Source organism: Tachypleus tridentatus, chromosome 3, assembly GCF_004210375.1.
Source record: "Tachypleus tridentatus isolate NWPU-2018 chromosome 3, ASM421037v1, whole genome shotgun sequence".
In the NCBI taxonomy this organism is placed as follows: domain Eukaryota; kingdom Metazoa; phylum Arthropoda; class Merostomata; order Xiphosura; family Limulidae; genus Tachypleus; species Tachypleus tridentatus.
Genome location: NC_134827.1, coordinates 107,703,864 through 107,725,756, shown reverse-complemented (window position 1 = coordinate 107,725,756; position 21,893 = coordinate 107,703,864). Strand labels below are relative to the sequence as shown.

Here is a 21,893-nt window from a genome sequence, read left to right as displayed (position 1 = left end):
CCCTCCTTTGCTTGCAGAAGTTTTCATGGATAATTTAGAGACAGGATTGTTCACTGATGGAAATAATATAAAACACAAAATATTGGTACAGATATCCTGATGACATGACTTGTCTTTGGACAGGATCCAAATGTCAGCTAATACATTCTTCTAAATTCACCAAATTTACCATGAAGTTTGGTGAAAATGGATGAACTATACAGAAGAAAGCTTCTCATATTACACATTGAACAAAGAAACCTCTCGGATAGGCTTACTTGTACTGTAAAAACAACTTAGGAAATACAATGTGCAACATAACCAAAGGCAGAGCAACACTGGTGTTTACCAATTAACTGTAACAGTCTACACCTAGGTCAAACATAATGTTCCACAGAAACAAGGGTTAAAGTCTACACATAGGTCGAACATAATGTTCAACAGAAACAAGGGTTAAAGTCTACACATAGGTCGAACATAATGTTCCACAGAAACAAGGGTTTAAGTCTACACATAGATCGAACATAATGTTCCACAGAAACAAGGATTTAAGTCTACACATAGATCGAACATAATGTTCCACAGAAACAAGGGTTAAAGTCTACACATAGGTTAAACATAATGTTCCACAGAAACAAGGGTTAAAGTCTACACATAGGTCGAACATAATGTTCCACAGAAACAAGGGTTAAAGTCTACACATAGGTCGAACATAATGTTCCACAGAAACAAGGGTTAAAGTCTACACATAGGTCGAACATAATGTTCCACAGAAACAAGGGTTGAAGAAGATTACAAAAGCTGGAAATTAAGGTTTATTTTGAATTTTGTACAAAGCTACTCAAAGGCTATCTGTGCTAGCCGTCCCTAATTTAGTAGTGTAAGACTAGAGGGAAGGCAGCTAGTCATCACCACCCACCGCCAACTCTTGGGCTACTCTTTTACCAACGAATAGTGGGATTGACCGTCACAATATAACGCCTCCACGGCTAAAAGGGCGAGCATGTTTGGTGCGACAGGGATTCGAACCCGAGACCCTCAGATTACGAGTCGCACGCCTTAACACGCTTGGCCATGCCGGGTCTGGAAATTTAAACACCAATTTCATAAAAGAAAAAACTGCCAAATTTTAAAGATCTGTGGAAAAAATGAAATATTCTTGAAAATTTATAAATACCTAGGTATCTCAAAAAAATTTATAAAAAGTTCAGAATGTCCAACCTAACGTAACTTCCTCCCTACTTGTCTCAAAGTGAATGTCAGGGTTACTTTAAAAGTCTTTGGTTGAACATATGTCTGCTAACAAATTATTTCAATGTGTACCTGATGCTCCAGTTGTTAATAAATAAAGTATTTGTAAGACGTACAACTGTCGAAAGGTAGTTGCCATTACTGCAGTCTTCACTAGGAGCCCTCCTTTGTTGAACTTCCATTTTATTTCATTTAACTGTTACAAAACAGTGTACTTTATCACCACTCACTATGCCAACTTTAGGCTTACTGACTGATGAAAATTATAGAATTAATTAGTAACTAGTTTTAGTTAAGCCACATATTGTAATTATAAAACAAAAATATAACTGAATTATTAAGGGGGTCTGGAGAGATTCCCTCCCATCAATCATCCCCACCAACCCTAAAATACCAGTTTTAAGTTGGTAACCTTCTGCACCAGGAATAATATACAAGTATATTGTATTTTGTAAAACAGTAAGACAAGAAAACCTTAAAAATACATTTTGTTGTAAATTATACTGTACTACCCTGAATAAACTTCAACACTATCCAACTGTCAAAATAACTTTTGACCACTTTTCATTCACATCATGTTAACTAAAACATGTATGGAAGGATGCAAATTGACATGAAAAAATTCTGATGTAAATCAGGCTAGTTAAATTTGCTTTCAAGACTATTTACTAAGCCTAAATCAGGCTAGTAAATTTGCTTTTGAGTCTATTTACTAAGCCTAAATTAGGCTAGTAAATTTGCTTTGAGTCTATTTACTAAGCCTAAATCAGGCTAGTAAATTTGCTTTTGAGTTTATTTACTAAGCCTAACAGACTACTTGAGAGAACACTATTACTCAAATACAGACACCATTCAAGGTTTGTACGACTTACAAACACGTGACAAACAACAGTAAAAATAGCTCTCCATCTACTACACTGCACCAGCAATAAAAAGAAATGCAAGCTTATATTTCTCATATTCAAAGCTATAATGCTTTAAAATGTTTTCTTCCTATCACCTCAGTTTTCTGTATGCAGATGCATCAAGTTTTCTTGTTTTATATTAATCAAGTAATAACAGTAAAGCAGTATACTGAAATTGTGTCTTCTTCACTATTTGCATGGCCTTACATGAACAGTTCTTTTACAACCACTGTGCAAAAAAAAAAAAATAATAAAGGTACGTATTAACAGAAACTTAATAATAACAAATGAATTTCCCCATGCACAAACTGTCACGTTTGTGATAAACTTCTGACAGTCTTACAGGAACCTTGGGTGAATTTGACCAAAACAGGAATGTCTACACAACATTTTTTTCAACCTTCTAATACCCACATCCAGACAATTTTTTTACGATTTTTTGTAAACTGTTCAATCTTTCGACAGAAAATTAGGAACGTTAACACTTTGTTAACCTTCCCAGGAGTCGAAATTTACAGCTAGACTGTGACCTGTATAAATACTTTCTCGTAACAACTGCGATACTTACCATCTACTTCCAAAATGTTTTGTTGAAAATCATTTACGCCAGTGAAACACAAGAAAAATACGGTGTATAACTTTTTTTTAAGAAACAAAAACTGAGATTTGTTTTTCACCATATTCTCAACAATTGGCCATAATGAGAGAGAGAGGAAAAAAAACCCAAAAAAACCTGAACTGGAAGCACATTTTTTTCTTTTCCTTTTGTGGTACAATTTCTTGGTAATACTGTGGAAAGTAAGGCTATTCAGAACTTCTTCAGGTTAAGAAAAAAAATATGAAAACTTCACGAAAACTTGCAACACTGGTGATCTCTCCTCTCTTGAGATTCGTTTAACGTTGACGGAACTTCGGTAGAGCAGCCATTGTAGTGAGAACTTGTCATTACTGCTTCACGGGTAAGTTGAGTGGCTATTTCCATGAACAGTTTGTCTACATTGTCAGCTTCCTTTGCTGATGTTTCAACGAAGTACATGTCGTTAGCTGTTGCAAAATCTTCTCCTACGAGACTCGGCACTTCTCGGTCTTCTCTGTCAATTTTGTTTCCTGAAAATATTGTGAAATTAATGTTGCACGTCTTGCACAGTTAACAGCTGTTAAAAACAACAAATCTCTGCACTGGTAAAAAATAAATTAAGGGACAAACAATTCTTTTGTATACATATTCTTCTCGGACCGTTGTCAAATTCTAATTACTTAATACTGACACATTTTATCTTTTACTTAATTTCAAAACTCAGAGAGTATTTTATTATTGCTGCAACATTGTTTTATCACCTGGAAGTTCTTTTAAATTATCTAGTGAAAATAATTCAATGTAACAAAGACAAGTTTATTTTTCTTTAAACATTAGAACTAAGTTAACAAATAACATTCATATGGAAATACCTCACTAATAATTGTAATTTTTTGTTTACCTCAAGTTGACATTAGAAGGTCAAAACTTTGTTCTCTGCTTTATCAATAAAAATGCTAATACCCATACCAGCCTTTTTGAGATACATTTTTATTTCAAGTGGGTTTCTACTAATTAAGAAACCCCTCACCAACTGGTACTACAATAACAAAAATAAACTTCTACACTTTCATGACTCAATGAATGAATTCAATAAGTAATAATTCCGATAATATATTAAATGCTTCATGGAACTAAATGACCACTGTGTACTGATCCTCATACTGATAACCTAGTCTCATCTCTCAGTACCTCTTAAAGTTACTAGATTTTTATGACATCAAATTTACAAGTTTCTAGACTTACTAAAACCTACTTGGTCTTAATATCGTGGACCACCTCTTGTTAACATTTGAATTAAAACATTAAAAACACTGCTTATAATAGTGTATTTTAATAAATACTATTAAGAATAGCTTATTTAAAGTTATAAATATTAATAAAGAAGAGGAAAAAATATTAAAATAAATACTGTGATCTTCCACACCATCACAGATTTTCTAATGGGATAAAAAATGGTTCCTCGTGCATCACAATGTTACACTTGTGCTATAACTCTGTTATCAGTGTGTAATTCTTTTTCTTGTTTATTATTCAGACAGGAGAAGTTATGTCTGGTCTTCGATTATCTACTTGTTATGGAATAGTTACTGGTCGATGATGTCTGTGGATGGTTCCTGGTCGATGATGTCCGTGGATGGTTCCTGGTCGATGATGTCCGTGGTTGGTTCCTGGTCGATGATGGCCGTGGTTGGTTCCTGGTCGATGATGGCCGTGGTTGGTTCCTGGTCGATGATGGCCGTGGTTGGTTCCTGGTCGATGATGGCCGTGGATGGTTCCTGGTCGATGATGGCCGTGGTTGGTTCCTGGTCGATGATGTCCGTGGTTGGTTCCTGGTCGATGATGGCCGTGGATAGTTCCTGGTCAATGATGTCTGTGGATAGTTCCTGGTCAATGATGTCTGTGGATAGTTCCTGGTCAATGATGTCTGTGGATAGTTCCTGGTCTATGATGTCCGTGGATAGTTCCTGGTCAATGATGTCTGTGGATAGTTCCTGGTCAATGATGTCTGTTAGTAGTTCCTGGTCAATGATGTCTGTTAGTAGTTCCTGGTCAATGATGTCTGTGGATAGTTCCTGGTCAATGATGTCTATGGATAGTTCCTGGTCAATAATGTCTGTGGATAGTTCATGGTAAATGTCTGTGGATAGTTCCTGGTCAATGATGTCTATGGATAGTTCCTGGTAAATGTCTATGGATAGATCCTGGTCAATGCCTAAAGAGCACACACTGTGATCTTGAAATTTTTAACACTAGTTTTAACAAACGTGCACTTCATGATCATTGGCATGAAGAAATACAGAATAAACGTGTTATTACACTACACATTTTAAAAAGTTGCTAAATATGCAAGTTCAAAGTGAATTGGTAAAAGCAATGCTACCAAAGATCTTTTAAAATAAATATAATTAGTTTCAGTAAATTCAGTGCAAAAAGTGAGAAACTCAACTGATAAGTGAAGACACTGGGAAATGTAAACTTTACAATCTGCAGTGTTAGGCTACAACATTACAGTTTATTTATTTTACAATTAATGCAATATTAGTTGTATCATCAGGACAAAACTATTTATAAAAAAGACCAGTTCAGAAACTACATCTTTAAGATCTTTATCTCCTTGACATAAAATCTCAGTCCTCACCAAAACATAATTCTTACATAACTGACACCTTTCTAAACCAAGTTCTGTTCATTTTTTACAAGCCAAATGTGTTTTGGATGCGACAAGTTTTGATTGAGACTTTAATTTCAAAATTAAAATTGATAACTATGGAACATTTTCTTGATAAATTGGACATTGAACAAATCAGTTGTCAATTACTGTGGATACTTAACTAGCCAACAAATCTGTCAAACCTATCCATTTATTATAAACTTCCAGAACAGAAGTTTATACTGCAAGTTGTACAAAAACAATACTGTCAGTCTCATAAGTGTGTCTCGAGAAGAGCACTACACCATGCCAGCTCTGAACCTCAGGACTGACTGGTTAGGCTTAATGTGTTCTAATTACAAAAACAATACTGTCAGTCTCATAAGTGTGTCTCGAGAAGAGCACTACACCATGCCAGCTCTGAACCTCAGGACTGACTGGTTAGGCTTAATGTGTTCTAATTACAAAAACAATACTGTCAGTCTCATAAGTGTGTCTGGAGAAGAGCACTACACCATGCCAGCTCTGAACCTCAGGACTGACTGGTTAGGCTTAATGTGTTCTAATTACAAAAACAATACTGTCAGTCTCATAAGTGTGTCTCGAGAAGAGCACTACACCATGCCAGCTCTGAACCTCAGGGCTGACTGGTTAGGCTTAATGTGATCTAATTAGTTTTTTGGAGGACTATATTCCCATAACTATTTTATCATAAACGTAATTTTAAATGCAGTTAAATACCTGTTTAACTCTTTGATTATTCAGCCTCAACTGTACAAATATTATATTTACTGAATGATCAGTTCTTTCAATAAACATGTTAATTAAGCAAGTTAATATTCTTCATTATTCGTTTACTCAACAAAAATTAGTAATGAAAAAAAATTAGTAATGAAAACTAACTTGTTTTATGTGTATAGAGGTACAGTACCTTACCTACTAAAACCTGAAAACTGTAACTTGTTTTTATGTGTCTAGAGGTACAGTACCTTACCTACTAAAACCTGAAAACTGTAACTTGTTTTTATGTGTCTAGAGGTACAGTACCTTACCTACTAAAACCTGAAAACTGTAACTTGTTTTTATGTGTATAGAGGTACAGTACCTTACCTACTAAAACCTGTAACTTGTTTTTTATGTATAGAGGTACAGTACCTTACTTGTTTTTATGTGTATAGAGGTACAGTACCTTACCTACTAAAACCTGTAACTTGTTTTTATATGTATAGAGGTACAGTACCTTACCTACTAAAACCTGTAACTTGTTTTTATGTGTATAGAGGTACAGTACCTTACCTACTAAAACCTGTAACTTGTTTTTATGTGTATAGAGGTACAGTACCTTACCTACTAAAACCTGTAACTTGTTTTTATGTGTATAGAGGTACAGTACCTTACCCACTAAAACCTGTAACTTGTTTTTGTGTATAGAGGTACAGTACCTTACCTACTAAAACCTGTAACTTGTTTTATGTGTATAGAGGTACAGTACCTTACCTACTAAAACCTGTAACTTGTTTTTATGTGTATAGAGGTACAGTACCTTACCTACTAAAACCTGAAAACTAACTTGTTTTATGTGTATAGAGGTACAGTACCTTACCTACTAAAACCTGAAAACTAACTTGTTTTTATGTGTCTAGAGGTACAGTACCTTACCTACTAAAACCTGTAACTTGTTTTTATGTGTATAGAGGTACAGTACCTTACCTACTAAAACCTGAAAACTGTAACTTGTTTTTATGTGTATAGAGGTACAGTACCTTACCTACTAAAACCTGTAACTTGTTTTATGTATAGAGGTACAGTACCTTACTTGTTTTTATGTGTATAGAGGTACAGTACCTTACCTACTAAAACCTGTAACTTGTTTTTATGTGTATAGAGGTACAGTACCTTACCTACTAAAACCTGTAACTTGTTTTTATATGTATAGAGGTACAGTACCTTACCTACTAAAACCTGTAACTTGTTTTTTGTATAGAGGTGTACCTTACCTACTAAAACCTGATGTGTATACAGGTACAGTACCTTACCTACTAAAACCTGTAACTTGTTTTTTATGTGTATAGAGGTACAGTACCTTACCTACTAAAACCTGTAACTTGTTTTTATGTGTATAGAGGTACAGTACCTTACCTACTAAAACCTGTAACTTGTTTTTATGTGTATAGAGGTACAGTACCTTACCTACTAAAACCTGTAACTTGTTTTTATGTGTATAGAGGTACAGTACCTTACCTACTAAAACCTGTAACTTGTTTTATGTGTATAGAGGTACAGTACCTTACCTACTAAAACCTGAAAACTAACTTGTTTTTATGTGTATAGAGGTACAGTACCTTACCTACTAAAACCTGTAACTTGTTTTTATGTGTATAGAGGTACAGTACCTTACCTACTAAAACCTGTAACTTGTTTTTTATGTGTATAGAGGTACAGTACCTTACCTACTAAAACCTGTAACTTACCTTTTTATGTGTATAGAGGTACAGTACCTTACCTACTAAAACCTGTAACTTGTTTTTTATGTGTATAGAGGTACAGTACCTTACCTACTAAAACCTGAAAACTGTAACTTGTTTTATAGAGGTGTACCTACTAGGTACAGTACCTTACCTACTAAAACCTGTAACTTGTTTTTATGTGTATAGAGGTACAGTACCTTACCTACTAAAACCTGTAACTTGTTTTTTATGTGTATAGAGGTACAGTACAGTACCTTACCTACTAAAACCTGTAACTTGTTTTTATGTGTATAGAGGTACAGTACCTTACCTACTAAAACCTGTAACTTGTTTTTATGTGTATAGAGGTACAGTACCTTACCTACTAAAACCTGTAACTTGTTTTTATGTGTATAGAGGTACAGTACCTTACCTACTAAAACCTGTAACTTGTTTTTATGTGTATAGAGGTACAGTACCTTACCTACTAAAACCTGTAACTTGTTTTTATGTGTATAGAGGTACAGTACCTTACCTACTAAAACCTGAAAACTAACTTGTTTTTATGTGTATAGAGGTACAGTACCTTACCTACTAAAACCTGAAAACTGTAACTTGTTTTATGTGTATAGAGGTACAGTACCTTACCTACTAAAACCTGTAACTTGTTTTTATGTGTATAGAGGTACAGTACCTTACCTACTAAAACCTGTAACTTGTTTTTATGTGTATAGAGGTACAGTACCTTACCTACTAAAACCTGAAAACTAACTTGTTTTTATGTGTATAGAGGTACAGTACCTTACCTACTAAAACCTGTAACTTGTTTTTATATGTATAGAGGTACAGTACCTTACCTACTAAAACCTGAAAACTGTAACTTGTTTTTATGTGTATAGAGGTACAGTACCTTACCTACTAAAACCTGAAAACTAACTTGTTTTTATGTGTATAGAGGTACAGTACCTTACCTACTAAAACCTGAAAACTAACTTGTTTTTATGTGTATAGAGGTACAGTACCTTACCTACTAAAACCTGTAACTTGTTTTTATGTGTATAGAGGTACAGTACCTTACCTACTAAAACCTGTAACTTGTTTTTATGTGTATAGAGGTACAGTACCTTACCTACTAAAACCTGTAACTTGTTTTTATGTGTATAGAGGTACAGTACCTTACCTACTAAAACCTGTAACTTGTTTTTATGTGTATAGAGGTACAGTACCTTACCTACTAAAACCTGTAACTTGTTTTTATGTGTATAGAGGTACAGTAACCTTACCTACCTACTAAAAAACCTGAAAACTGTAACTTAACTTTTTTATGTATATAGAGGTACAGTACCTTACCTACTAAAACCTGAAAACTGTAACTTACTAAAACCTGTAACTTTTTATATGTATAGAGGTACAGTACCTTACCTACTAAAACCTGAAAACTAACTTGTTTTTATGTGTATAGAGGTACAGTACCTTACCTACTAAAACCTGTAACTTGTTTTTATGTGTATAGAGGTACAGTACCTTACCTACTAAAACCTGAAAACTAACTTGTTTTTATGTGTATAGAGGTACAGTACCTTACCTACTAAAACCTGTAACTTGTTTTATGTGTATAGAGGTACAGTACCTTACTTGTTTTATGTGTATAGAGGTACAGTACCTTACCTACTAAAACCTGTAACTTGTTTTATGTGTATAGAGGTACAGTACCTTACCTACTAAAACCTGTAACTTGTTTTTATGTGTATAGAGGTACAGTACCTTACCTACTAAAACCTGTAACTTGTTTTATGTGTATAGAGGTACAGTACCTTACCTACTAAAACCTGTAACTTGTTTTTATGTGTATAGAGGTACAGTACCTTACCTACTAAAACCTGTAACTTGTTTTTATGTGTATAGAGGTACAGTACCTTACCTACTAAAACCTGTAACTTGTTTTTATGTGTATAGAGGTACAGTACCTTACCTACTAAAACCTGTAACTTGTTTTTATATGTATAGGAGGTACAGTACAGTACCTTACCTACTAAAACCTGTAACTTGTTTTTATGTGTATAGAGGTACAGTACCTTACCTACTAAAACCTGTAACTTGTTTTATGTGTATAGAGGTACAGTACCTTACCTACTAAAACCTGAAATATGTAACTTGTTTTTATGTGTATAGAGGTACAGTACCTTACTTGTTTTTATGTGTATAGAGGTACAGTACCTTACCTACTAAAACCTGTTACTTGTTTTTATGTGTATAGAGGTACAGTACCTTACCTACTAAAACCTGTAACTTGTTTTTATATGTATAGAGGTACAGTACCTTACTTGTTTTTATGTGTATAGAGGTACAGTACCTTACCTACTAAAACCTGTAACTTGTTTTTTTATATAGAGGTATATAGAGGTACAGTACCTTACCTACTAAAACCTGTAACTTGTTTTATATACCTATAGTATAGGTACAGTACCTTACCTACTAAAACCTGTAACTTGTTTTATGTATAGAGGTACAGTACCTTACTTGTTTTATGTGTATAGAGGTACAGTACCTTACTTGTTTTATGTGTATAGAGGTACAGTACCTTACTTGTTTTTATGTGTATAGAGGTACAGTACCTTAACTTGTTTTTATGTATAGAGGTACAGAGGTACAGTACCTTACTTGTTTTTATGTGTATAGAGGTACAGTACCTTACCTACTAAAACCTGAAAACTAACTTGTTTTTATGTGTATAGAGGTACAGTACCTTACCTACTAAAACCTGAAAACTGTAACTTGTTTTATGTGTATAGAGGTACAGTACCTTACCTACTAAAACCTGAAAACTAACTTGTTTTTATGTGTATAGAGGTACAGTACCTTACCTACTAAAACCTGAAAACTGTAACTTGTTTTTATGTGTATAGAGGTACAGTACCTTACCTACTAAAACTCGCAGGACTCTTGGATTCGCATATTGCTCGATCTCTCTCAGCCATCCAGGTAAACAATCAAAAGTTGGCTGTGTGCTAATGTCGTAGACTAGGATTAGTGCATGGGCACTACGGTAGTAGCTCTGAGTGATGGAACGAAATCTTTCCTGTCCTGCAGTGTCCCAGATCTGGAGCTGAAACAGAGTTATTTCCATGAACTTGTAGGTTATTAAATAACAAGTAGTTGCTATTTTGGTTATTATTTAAAAGTTTCTCGTATCTGAGAATCAAATATTTTTATTATTGTGTGTGTCTATATATATGTATGTTTTGTTTTTCCCATAATGTGTACCACATAACAACTCCAGCATATATTTTATGGGTCTATCACGGGTTAAACTTCAAACACAAGAAGATACACTACTGAAGTTTTAGATTCTGAAACTTTATTCATGTACTTGAAAACCTGTAAGCTTTGATTTCAGAAATTACTTTTACTTATCAGGACTCAAAATCTGTGTGGTTTATTTGAAATTCCCTGCAATGCTACACAAGGACTATCTGTACTAGCCATCCGTAATTTAGAAATGTAAGACAAGAGGAGAGGCAGCTAGTTACAACCACCTACCACCAACTCTTGGGTTACTCTTTCATAAACTAATAGTGAGATTCAACATCACATTATAATGCCCCCCATGGCTGAAAAAGCTAGCACGTTTCGTGAGACAGGGATTTGAATGTGAGCCGGTGACCATCAGGTCACCAATTGGGCACCATAACAACTTGGCCATGAACTCAAACTTTACAATCAAGTAACTGACTGTCAAATGTTAGCTGTACCAACATCAGGCCTGAAGACATCATGTATCAAAATATAATGACTGTAGTTGTATACTGAATTGTTATAGACAGAGCAAAGGTAGGAACATCATTATAAAACAAAAAAATGTATATTTATTATAAAACAGAAACTAAAGTTTTATGTAAATATAATGTAGTTCCATTCAATGACTAGGAAGTGATGAGACAGTAGTACAGACTCATCCAAAAGAGGATATCCTACCAAGGAAGACCGACAGTACATCTTTCAATCTTATTTTTATTCGCACATTGTATTTACGTTTTCTTGTGCATCATTCAAACCTTACGACAACAGTTTGTTTAGGTTTTATATAAGTGATAACTAGATAATAGCATACAATTAACAAAACTAACAATGTCACCATACAACCATTTGATGTTAAGAAACATATGATTGTAATGAATGGTATCACTGGTGACTTGAGATCTTGAAATCATAGAATGACAATGAAAATTAACTTCTTTTATTACTATAAATCATATTTTGATCCAACCATGATCGTGGATAAATCTTTCGCTCTGATATCAATAAAACACTTTTTATCTGTCTCCTTGACAATGTGAACATATCCAACAAAATAATTATACAAAACAGACGAGCAAAGCTTGAACCATTTTGTACAGAGGCTGTGATATAAAAACAATGAATTCATTCTTAGAGGGTAATGTATTATACATGTCAGTATTCATTTATAGTTTACTGTATTGTACATGTTGGTATTTATTTATAGTGCACTGTATTATACATGTTGGTATTCATTTATAGCGTACTGTATTATACCTGTTGGCATTCATTTATAGTGCACTGTATTATACATGTTGGTATTCATTTATAGTGCACTATATTATACATCTTGGTATTCATTTATAGTGTACTGTAGTCAACAGGATGTCAGAATTCATTCTTAAAGTGTACTGTAGCAAACAGTATGTCAGTATTCATTCTTAGAGTGTACTGTATTAAATAATGTCAGTGTTCATTCTTAAAGTGTACTGTAGTAAACAATGTCTTTGAATGACATTTAATCTCACAGCTGGCTCGATTCTGATTCCTTCAGTACTTTCTGTATTTCTCATCTCATGACTGAATCAAGAGAGTGATAAAAGAAATACAACACTGTCAGTGTTGCACTCTTAGCCTAACCAACATCATGCGTTGCACTCTTAGCCTAACAAAAGTCATGCCAGTAAAGATACATAGCATAAATTAAGATATTTTGTTTTTCACATTTTGTATTTATAGTTTCAAAGGTAATCTAAACAGTTAGTCTGGTTTTTAACTAAATTCTAAGTAATGGTGTAAAATTACCAAAATGTTTTATACTTTGCTGAAATCAAATGTTATGGTTTGATATTAAATTACTCAAAACAAAGACGGACTTTTGGTCCACTGTTCTTCTCACCGTTATTCTGAAATTGTCCAGTTTTTTCTCTGTTGTTGACTTAGTTTTTAGTAAATTTATATGGGCTTTCATCCCATTTTATTACAGTACCTTAGAAACTACAGATGTCTTCTGAAGAGTATTAAAACTTACAAATAAAATGCTCCCATAGTTAAAACAGATTTATTTCTAATATTTCAATAGAGATGACATAATTCTAATTCCAATGTTTGTTTTTTCAGACTGAGTCATTAGGACATGAGAAACTAAGAAATTATGCTTGTAGAATCCAGGGTAACCTCAATTTCACTGTTTACAACTATGAACTTTATAAGCCCTACCTAGGGACCGAGGACTTTATTTCACAATCATCACCATTCAAAGTCTCCATCTAAATAACAAATACCAGGAAATATTGCTTGAGAACCAACAGTGTTGCTCTTGTATCTCAACCCATTCACTGCAGCTGAGAAGTACGTGTCTCTCACCTACCAGAGAAGTACCTACGGACTACTAGGTGGAGTTACATATTCTTTAAAGTATTTCCACCCACTTTCCACCCACCAAATGTGTAAAATTAACTTACTTTTACTTTCTCTCCCTCAACTTCGACAGTTTTTATTAAGAAATCCACTCCGATTGTCGCTCCCTGGCATGGAGGAAATAAACCCTAAAATAAATATATCAAACGTATTCAAAAACATCGTTCAACCTCCGACGTTTCTTTACAAACCTCGCACGTAATTATTTGTGCAGGTATACACACTGAAACTGTAAAAACACAGGCTAAAAATTATTTATAAAATATCTGGTTATTTAGGGGGGATACAAAACTTAAAGTTTAGTCCTGGTTTACTACTATGTCACAGTAACGATTAATTTTTCTCGTAATGGAAAAAATTGACAGATGGAAACTTGTGCTTTCTACGTTATTTCTAAACAGGAAAATTGAGAGAACGATAGATAATTTAACATAAAAAATTAAAAGGTTTGCAAAATACGTTTTCCAACGGCTGATGCCTTCTTACACGTGTATAAATTTTTTATTCGACTGTCGTGCATGCTGTTATTTACTAAGAGTTTCATGCCACAAACATAGTTTGTGTGCTGTTATTTACCAAGAGTTTCATGCCACGAACATAGTTTGTGTGCTGTTATTTACCAAGAGTTTCATGCCACGAACATAGTTTGTGTGCTGTTATTTACTAAGAGTTTCATGCCACGAACATAGTTTGTGTGCTGTTATTTACTAAGAGTTTCATGCCACGAACATAGTTTGTGTGCTGTTATTTACTAAGAGTTTCATGTCACGAACATAGTTTGTGTGCTGTTATTTACTAAGAGTTTCATGCCACGAACATAGTTTGTGTGCTGTTATTTACTAAGAGTTTCATGCCACGAACATAGTTTGTGTGCTGTTATTTACTAAGAGTTTCATGCCACCTAACATAGTTTGTGTGCTGTTATTTACTAAGAGTTTCATGCCACGAACATAGTTTGTGTGCTGTTATTTACTAAGAGTTTCATACCACCTAACATAGTTTGTGTGTTGTTATTTACTAAGAGTTTCATACCACGAACATAGTTTGTGTGCTGTTATTTACTAAGAGTTTCATACCATAAACATAGTTTGTGTGCTGTTATTTACTAAGAGTTTCATGCCACGAACATAGTTTGTGTGCTGTTATTTACTAAGAGTTTCATGCCACGAACATAGTTTGTGTGCTGTTATTTACTAAGAGTTTCATGCCACGAACATAGTTTGTGTGCTGTTATTTACTAAGAGTTTCATGCCACGAACATAGTTTGTGTGCTGTTATTTACTAAGAGTTTCATGCCACGAACATAGTTTGTGTGCTGTTATTTACTAAGAGTTTCATGCCACGAACATAGTTTGTGTGCTGTTATTTACTAAGAGTTTCATGCCACGAACATAGTTTGTGTGCTGTTATTTACTAAGAGTTTCATACCACGAACATAGTTTGTGTGTTGTTATTTACTAAGAGTTTCATACCACGAACATAGTTTGTGTGCTGTTATTTACTAAGAGTTTCATACCATAAACATAGTTTGTGTGCTGTTATTTACTAAGAGTTTCATGCCACGAACATAGTTTGTGTGCTGTTATTTACTAAGTTTCATGTCACGAACATAGTTTGTGTGCTGTTATTTACTAAGAGTTTCATGCCACGAACATAGTTTGTGTGCTGTTATTTACTAAGAGTTTCATGCCACGAACATAGTTTGTGTGCTGTTATTTACTAAGAGTTTCATGCCACGAACATAGTTTGTGTGCTGTTATTTACTAAGAGTTTCATGCCACGAACATAGTTTGTGTGCTGTTATTTACTAAGAGTTTCATGCCACCTAACATAGTTTGTGTGCTGTTATTTACTAAGAGTTTCATGCCACCGAACATAGTTTGTGTGCTGTTATTTACTAAGAGTTTCATGCCACCTAACATAGTTTGTGTGCTGTTATTTACTAAGAGTTTCATGCCACCTAACATAGTTTGTGTGCTGTTATTTACTAAGAGTTTCATACCACGAACATAGTTTGTGTGTTGTTATTTACTAAGAGTTTCATACCACCGAACATAGTTTGTGTGCTGTTATTTACTAAGAGTTTCATACCATAAACATAGTTTGTGTGCTGTTATTTACTAAGAGTTTCATGCCACCTAACATAGTTTGTGTGCTGTTATTTACTAAGAGTTTCATGCCACCTAACATAGTTTGTGTGCTGTTATTTACTAAGAGTTTCATGCCACCTAACATAGTTTGTGTGCTGTTATTTACTAAGAGTTTCATGCCACGAACATAGTTTGTGTGCTGTTATTTACTAAGAGTTTCATGCCACGAACATAGTTTGTGTGCTGTTATTTACTAAGAGTTTCATGCCACGAACATAGTTTGTGTGCTGTTATTTACTAAGAGTTTCATGCCACCTAACATAGTTTGTGTGCTGTTATTTACTAAGAGTTTCATACCACGAACATAGTTTGTGTGTTGTTATTTACTAAGAGTTTCATACCACGAACATAGTTTGTGTGCTGTTATTTACTAAGAGTTTCATACCATAAACATAGTTTGTGTGCTGTTATTTACTAAGAGTTTCATGCCACGAACATAGTTTGTGTGTTTTTACTGTCTCTACTTTTCCTCAAAAACAATTCCACTCTAACTTAAATTTATTATGTAATTTGCATTAAATTATGATCAGCAAACTTTGTATTGTACCCATAAAATATTTTACTACTGTTAAAGCAAACAGTTACAAGAAGATAATTCTGATTCGTTTCAATTTCATTCTGAAATACAACGGACAAGTAAGAAGAAATGACTGTTGTGACTTATTTTTACTACGATGAACTCACACAAACTAGTCAAGATAACTATGTTTAATTACACAATAAAAAACAAAAATTATGCCCTTACATCACAGAATCTCAGTTGTTTTATAATTTGCCACCAACATATTTTGTTGTTATCTGTTACGCCTGAACCATATTTCAATGAACATTATGCTCTGGTACAACCAAATGATATGTAAATTAGGCTATTTACATTCAAATAAGAAACTCCCTAGTTCTAACAACATATCTTAATTAACACCAATAATGAAACGTACTGAACTTTTGATGACCTTTCCTAGTAAAGTGAATAAAGTTAAACCTACGACAAAGGTCTTATATGGTCGGTCACTCATTCATCATTTACATTTAGAGTCAATGAAATAACTGAATCTGACACTTTATCTAGAATAAAGGAAACATTACTGTGAACTAATCTATACATTTCTATCACTAAATGTATGATACGTCCCGAGGTATACTGCAGAACGTTGTGACATCAGCCTCAAAGAGCTGCTCTCACTTAACAGTAATAAGATTTTTCTCACAGCTGACACAGACATTTCTTATACACTTGAAAAAATAAACATTATTTTTCACGTGCATAAAAAATAATTTCATCATTTCTCTGTTCCAGCTCATGATGAACTGAGAAAGAGTGTTATTTGTAGCCAGACAACCGACAACACACATCCTTTATTATCTCCAATTCAGTCAAGTAAACCGGAAAAAATAGAATAACATCACTTTCAAAATCAGTACATAGCTCTAACCATACCAGATCAAATTATTCTGCTTTTATTGACAGCTTCAAGTTTTATGTACGATTTTTATGGAACTTAACGATCATGTAAAGATTCCTTTAAAATGAGTTAACGTGAATGTTAAGGTAGGGTATAAAAGAATTGTCACATAACGTGTCATTAAACAATGTCAGATCCCTCTTGATGACAGTATGTCATTCACTCCAATGTAAAAAAAATACTTTTCTGTCTTACCCACACAAATTTGATAACTTTTAAAAATATATAAATAAATACATACATACATGTACATAAATATGGATTTTATTTCTATAATAAATGTTCATAATAAATTTCTAAAAATTTATTAACAAGGATTGTACTCGTACAGTAAAAACTGACCAGAACAGTACTGAAAACAGTAGTGACAAATAATAGTGATTGTTTATTACAGTACTAACATTTTGCTTTTCTAATTTGGGGGATAATTTACAGTTTTCTATTTTTCTCATAATGCTTATTTTTAATCCAGATATCTTAGTTTTATTACACCGTTTACATAAATACAGACTGACAGTGATTGACAAGATATAGAATCCACCACAGATGTTGGGTTGTATCAACCAGTTAACATTTATAACTTTCGCCTATAACAACAACCACCTTTTCATAATTAGCTGCAGAAAGTGAATTGCAGATTTACATAAGAGATAATACAGACAAAGTGGAGCTTTAACCTCTCTCCAAGTCTTGTAAACAGACTAAACCTGACAAATAATAGTTACTAATACATATTTCACCTTCCTCGCACTGTTTCTGGTATCCCTGCTTTTGTTTATTAATAAACGGCCTTTATTTCAACATTGCTGTCTGTTTAAAGTTATATAAATATACACACTCATTCAAAAGGTAAAAGTGAGTTTTAACCTTTATCTAGCTTGAAATATCAAATGTTTACTGTGTTTAATAGTTGCTATTTAGTTATAGTAACAACAGTCACTGGCTTTTCCAACCTTCAGCTTAGCAAAGTTACTTTTCAAAGACACCAGTGTAGTAAAATGGTAGACAACTTACCTGTGTAAAACGTCGAACCAGGCAGGTTTTTCCAACTCCAGCATTTCCCACTAACACAACCTTAAACAGGAACTTGTAATCCTCCATCTTTAAAACAGGTGCAATAAGAGAATAAGTTAATTTAACAAGATTTTAAACTTTTCCCAAAAGAACAGTTTTCTTTCTCATGCAAAATGACCAAACCTCTACACAGTATTTTGAGTGAAGCCTAATTAGTGCTCTTGTTGGTTGTTTTTCATTTTCTCTTATAAGATGGCCAAATCTATACACAGTGAAACCTACTAGTGCATGGATTAGTTTATTTCATTTTTATATAAGATTACAAACCCTATGCTCAGTGAAGCCTAATTAGTGCTTTGATTAGTTGGTTGGTTTTCATTTTTTTTACAAAAGATGACCAAATCTATACACAGTGAAACCTACTAGAACATGGATTAGTTTATTTCATTTTTTATTCAAGATTACAAAACCTATACCCAGTGAAGCCTAATTAGTGCTTTGGTTGGTTGATTTCAATTTTTTATATAAGATGACCAAACCTATATACAGTGAAGCCTAATTAGTGCTTTGAATAATTAGCTCTTTTTGTAATCCATACACTTATATTAACACTCTGAAATGCTACAAGGAACAAAACACTGTTTGGATGGCTTGACCAACTTATCCAAAACTACAAAATCCTTTCTTCAGTCACACAATTGAGTAGGCTTTCATCTATATTAAGTGTGTAGCCTAAACTATGATAATCCAAGTGTATTAACTTGCAAAATACAAGTAGTAATAAAATCAGTTGTGAAACATCTGTCCAACTTGAGAACTGGTCCAAATCCTCCTGTAACAGCATAACATCTTTAACACAGCTAGAAATACCCACGAAACTGTCATCAGCAAACTTTATTAGTTCACTAATTACAACAATATCGTAAGTTAGCTGAACATCATAAGATATTACTGGAATTATGGCCCAAACTGTCATTAATAGCATGGGTATTCCACTGATGAAAAAATTCATTCTAATCTTTATACATGAAATTGACTGCCAGACTGATTGTGTTTCATTCTAAATATATAACTTGTTCTGATCTTGATATTAAATACAAATATAATATATATGGACCCAAGAAATATATCTGCTGCTAACAAGAGTCTAGTCTCACTGGCCTTCACTAATAGCAACCGTTTTTCTTTTAACCATCCAAAAATACTATTAAGTAATCTTTCTCCTTGCCTCTACTGAAGTGATATTTTTAGCTAATTGTTTTGTTTTTTTTCCTGTATGAAACTGTATCAAAAGCTTCTTGAAAATCTAAGTAAACCAAGTTCACAATCTTTCCATCATCCATAAAAGAAATAGTAACATACTGAAAATAAAAACAGTTGTAAGACAATAATTTATTCTTAAAAAATACATATTTTTATTTTACGAAATCATATTACATTAAATTATTAACCTATCTCATAGGCAGGAGAAATTTGATCAACTTTCTGATCCTCAGTCACCAACTCGTTTTCTATTGATCTACCAAAACAAGATTTTAAAATTATTTGGGGAGGGAGGGGGTTGTAGAGGGACTTGTCTAAGCCTCTGATTGAATGTATGTGAAGGAGGGTGTGCTAATTATTATATTTTATAAAGTGAGAAACAATATGTAGCCAGGCATTAGATTGTAACAGTAACTCTTTCAAGTCTAAGACAGTAACAGCCATGGAGATCTCCCGATAGTGAAAACAAAACTTACCCACACATACTACGCTACGCTGTCACTGTCAATCGCGTAAATAAACGCCATTAGTTCACACTAATTTTACTTTGTAAATTGAAACACAGTTCAAGTAACATAATACAATTTATAAAATCACGTTCGTTATTAAAAAATAAATATAACATTTAATCACAAATACCCCAATAACTTTAAAGTAACAAAACTCTTCACAACTTACATACAGCAGTTTTTTAATCGAATTATGTTTAGTGCACAAACAAAATGATAACGTTAAAATTTGTTTTTTAAATTTACAAACTAACCTAGACAATAAAATGTATATATAAAAATGAATAGACTTAACCTTCGAAATCACACAGTCATGTATGATGTTAGTGTTAAACGTACCTTTGCGCTGCGCATTTTCAGTCGCTCCCTCTAGCCATAATATATCGAATCACAACAGCATCTTCCTCTCTCCAAACAATTTAATTCAGCAGTTTGTGTAAGATAAAATTTATGTGCTATTTTTTCTTGTAAATACTAATGTACAAATCTGTTTCATAGTAAATTAAAAAATATTAGCGTAATAGAAAAGTATCACTTATGGATAACAGCGTTAAAAATCAAGATTTCCATGGATGGACGCAACTTTTTCTTTGTTTGTTTGTTGTCAAGCGCATTGGCCTTATCTTTGCGCTAGCCATAATACGTATCAAATCTCGGTTTTTAATGTTATAAACCTACAGGTTTACAATTGAGATTTCTTTTATTGATTCGAAAACTTTTGATACATGATGCAGCATTTATTTTCTCAGATACTCAAAACGCATAAAAATTATTATCGTGTCTTTAAACAGTTTCTGTTCTAGATTTGTTATGACAATAAGCACATCTTCTGTATAACGAATCTGTGTTTTGGATATGCTGATGCGATGACAATATCCACGCTTTAACCAATCTCTGTTTAATTGGTGTTATGATGATAAGAATATCTACTGTTTAACCAATCTCTGTTTAATTAGTGTTATTATGATAAGAATATCTACTGTTTAACCAATCTCTGTTTAACTAGTGTCATGATGGGAGTAATATTTTCTCTTTGAGATGTTTTCGTAATAACTTTTGTTTACATCAAAAGTGAGTTTTCTTTTCACTTTCCTCTTGTTCAAACAATTATTGATGAAAATAGAAGTAAAAATGCAAAGTAAATGATAATTTTATTGTAGAAGACGCAGATGAATAATAAATGGCGAGATAAAAAAAATCATAGAAAATTGAAAATGGAATAACGTAATTTGGATTAATCATTAGTTTGAATTAAATTGATGAAAGTAATCACATTTTTAGTTATTTTTACACTCTCCCTCTGTTATTCAAAAGATAAACAGAAAATGAAGCAGTGTAATGAAGAATAACGTCATGCTTTATATTAATTGTAATGAAACTTGGAACAATATCACATTTATAAGTATATTTTCAAATTATTTTGTTTCAACGTATTTATTTCTGAGCAACGTATCTCTTTATAGGAAAATCAGTTTGTTCCACATTTAATTATGAAATACAAAAGAAAATTACAACGAAACACATTAATTAATTTCCCCCAAAAGAATTTGTTTGGGGAGAAGGAAGAGATAACAGTGGACGATATCTATTAACGTAGTATACATTACCACCACGAGATGGCTTTTATGCATAATGTATATTTAAAGTCATAAACTGTACACGACATCGCGAGAAGATATTAAATTGGAATATTAACAATTTTTCGAGACAAATTTTTCTTATTTTCTTTTATAAAATTAGAAATTGTAAATTCTTATATTCAATGTATAAAATTGCGATAATAAACATAAATTAACTATTGAGTTTTTATCAGCCTCATTTTTAGCCGCGGTATAATGGTTCTTACATAGAATGGCTCCGAGTTTTCCCAAGAACAAACTATTAGCTTATAGTTTCACCTTTTGACCGATTGAAGATCTAACTACAGCCGCGGCTATTCAGTATTCCCTCTTGTTTTTTATCATCAGAAGTTAACAAAGCAGAAA

The 21,893-nt window shown here is 33.2% G+C and overlaps 1 protein-coding gene across 5 annotated transcripts; it reads right to left on the bottom strand.

Annotated features, from left to right (window-relative positions):
• Window positions 1-3,095: 3,095 nt before the first annotated feature.
• On the bottom strand, window positions 3,096-20,251 carry LOC143247697 (uncharacterized). 5 transcript variants are annotated; one of them, XM_076496099.1, is made up of 7 exons: window positions 20,204-20,251; window positions 19,594-19,655; window positions 18,137-18,225; window positions 13,554-13,637; window positions 10,735-10,918; window positions 4,303-4,927; window positions 3,096-3,242 (listed from the first exon to the last, which is right to left on the bottom strand). In XM_076496099.1, exons 3-7 carry the CDS (start codon window positions 18,221-18,223, stop codon window positions 3,230-3,232), a joined length of 993 nt encoding a protein of 330 aa, XP_076352214.1. In that variant the 5' UTR covers window positions 18,224-18,225; window positions 19,594-19,655; window positions 20,204-20,251; the 3' UTR covers window positions 3,096-3,229. The 5 variants fall into 5 exon arrangements, with proteins under 5 accessions (XP_076352214.1, XP_076352215.1, XP_076352216.1 ...); XM_076496100.1 differs by lacking the exon at window positions 19,594-19,655 and having other exon boundaries at window positions 18,137-18,223; window positions 20,204-20,241; XM_076496101.1 differs by lacking the exon at window positions 19,594-19,655 and having other exon boundaries at window positions 18,137-18,223; window positions 20,078-20,207.
• Between the last annotated feature and the right edge of the window lie 1,642 nt (window positions 20,252-21,893).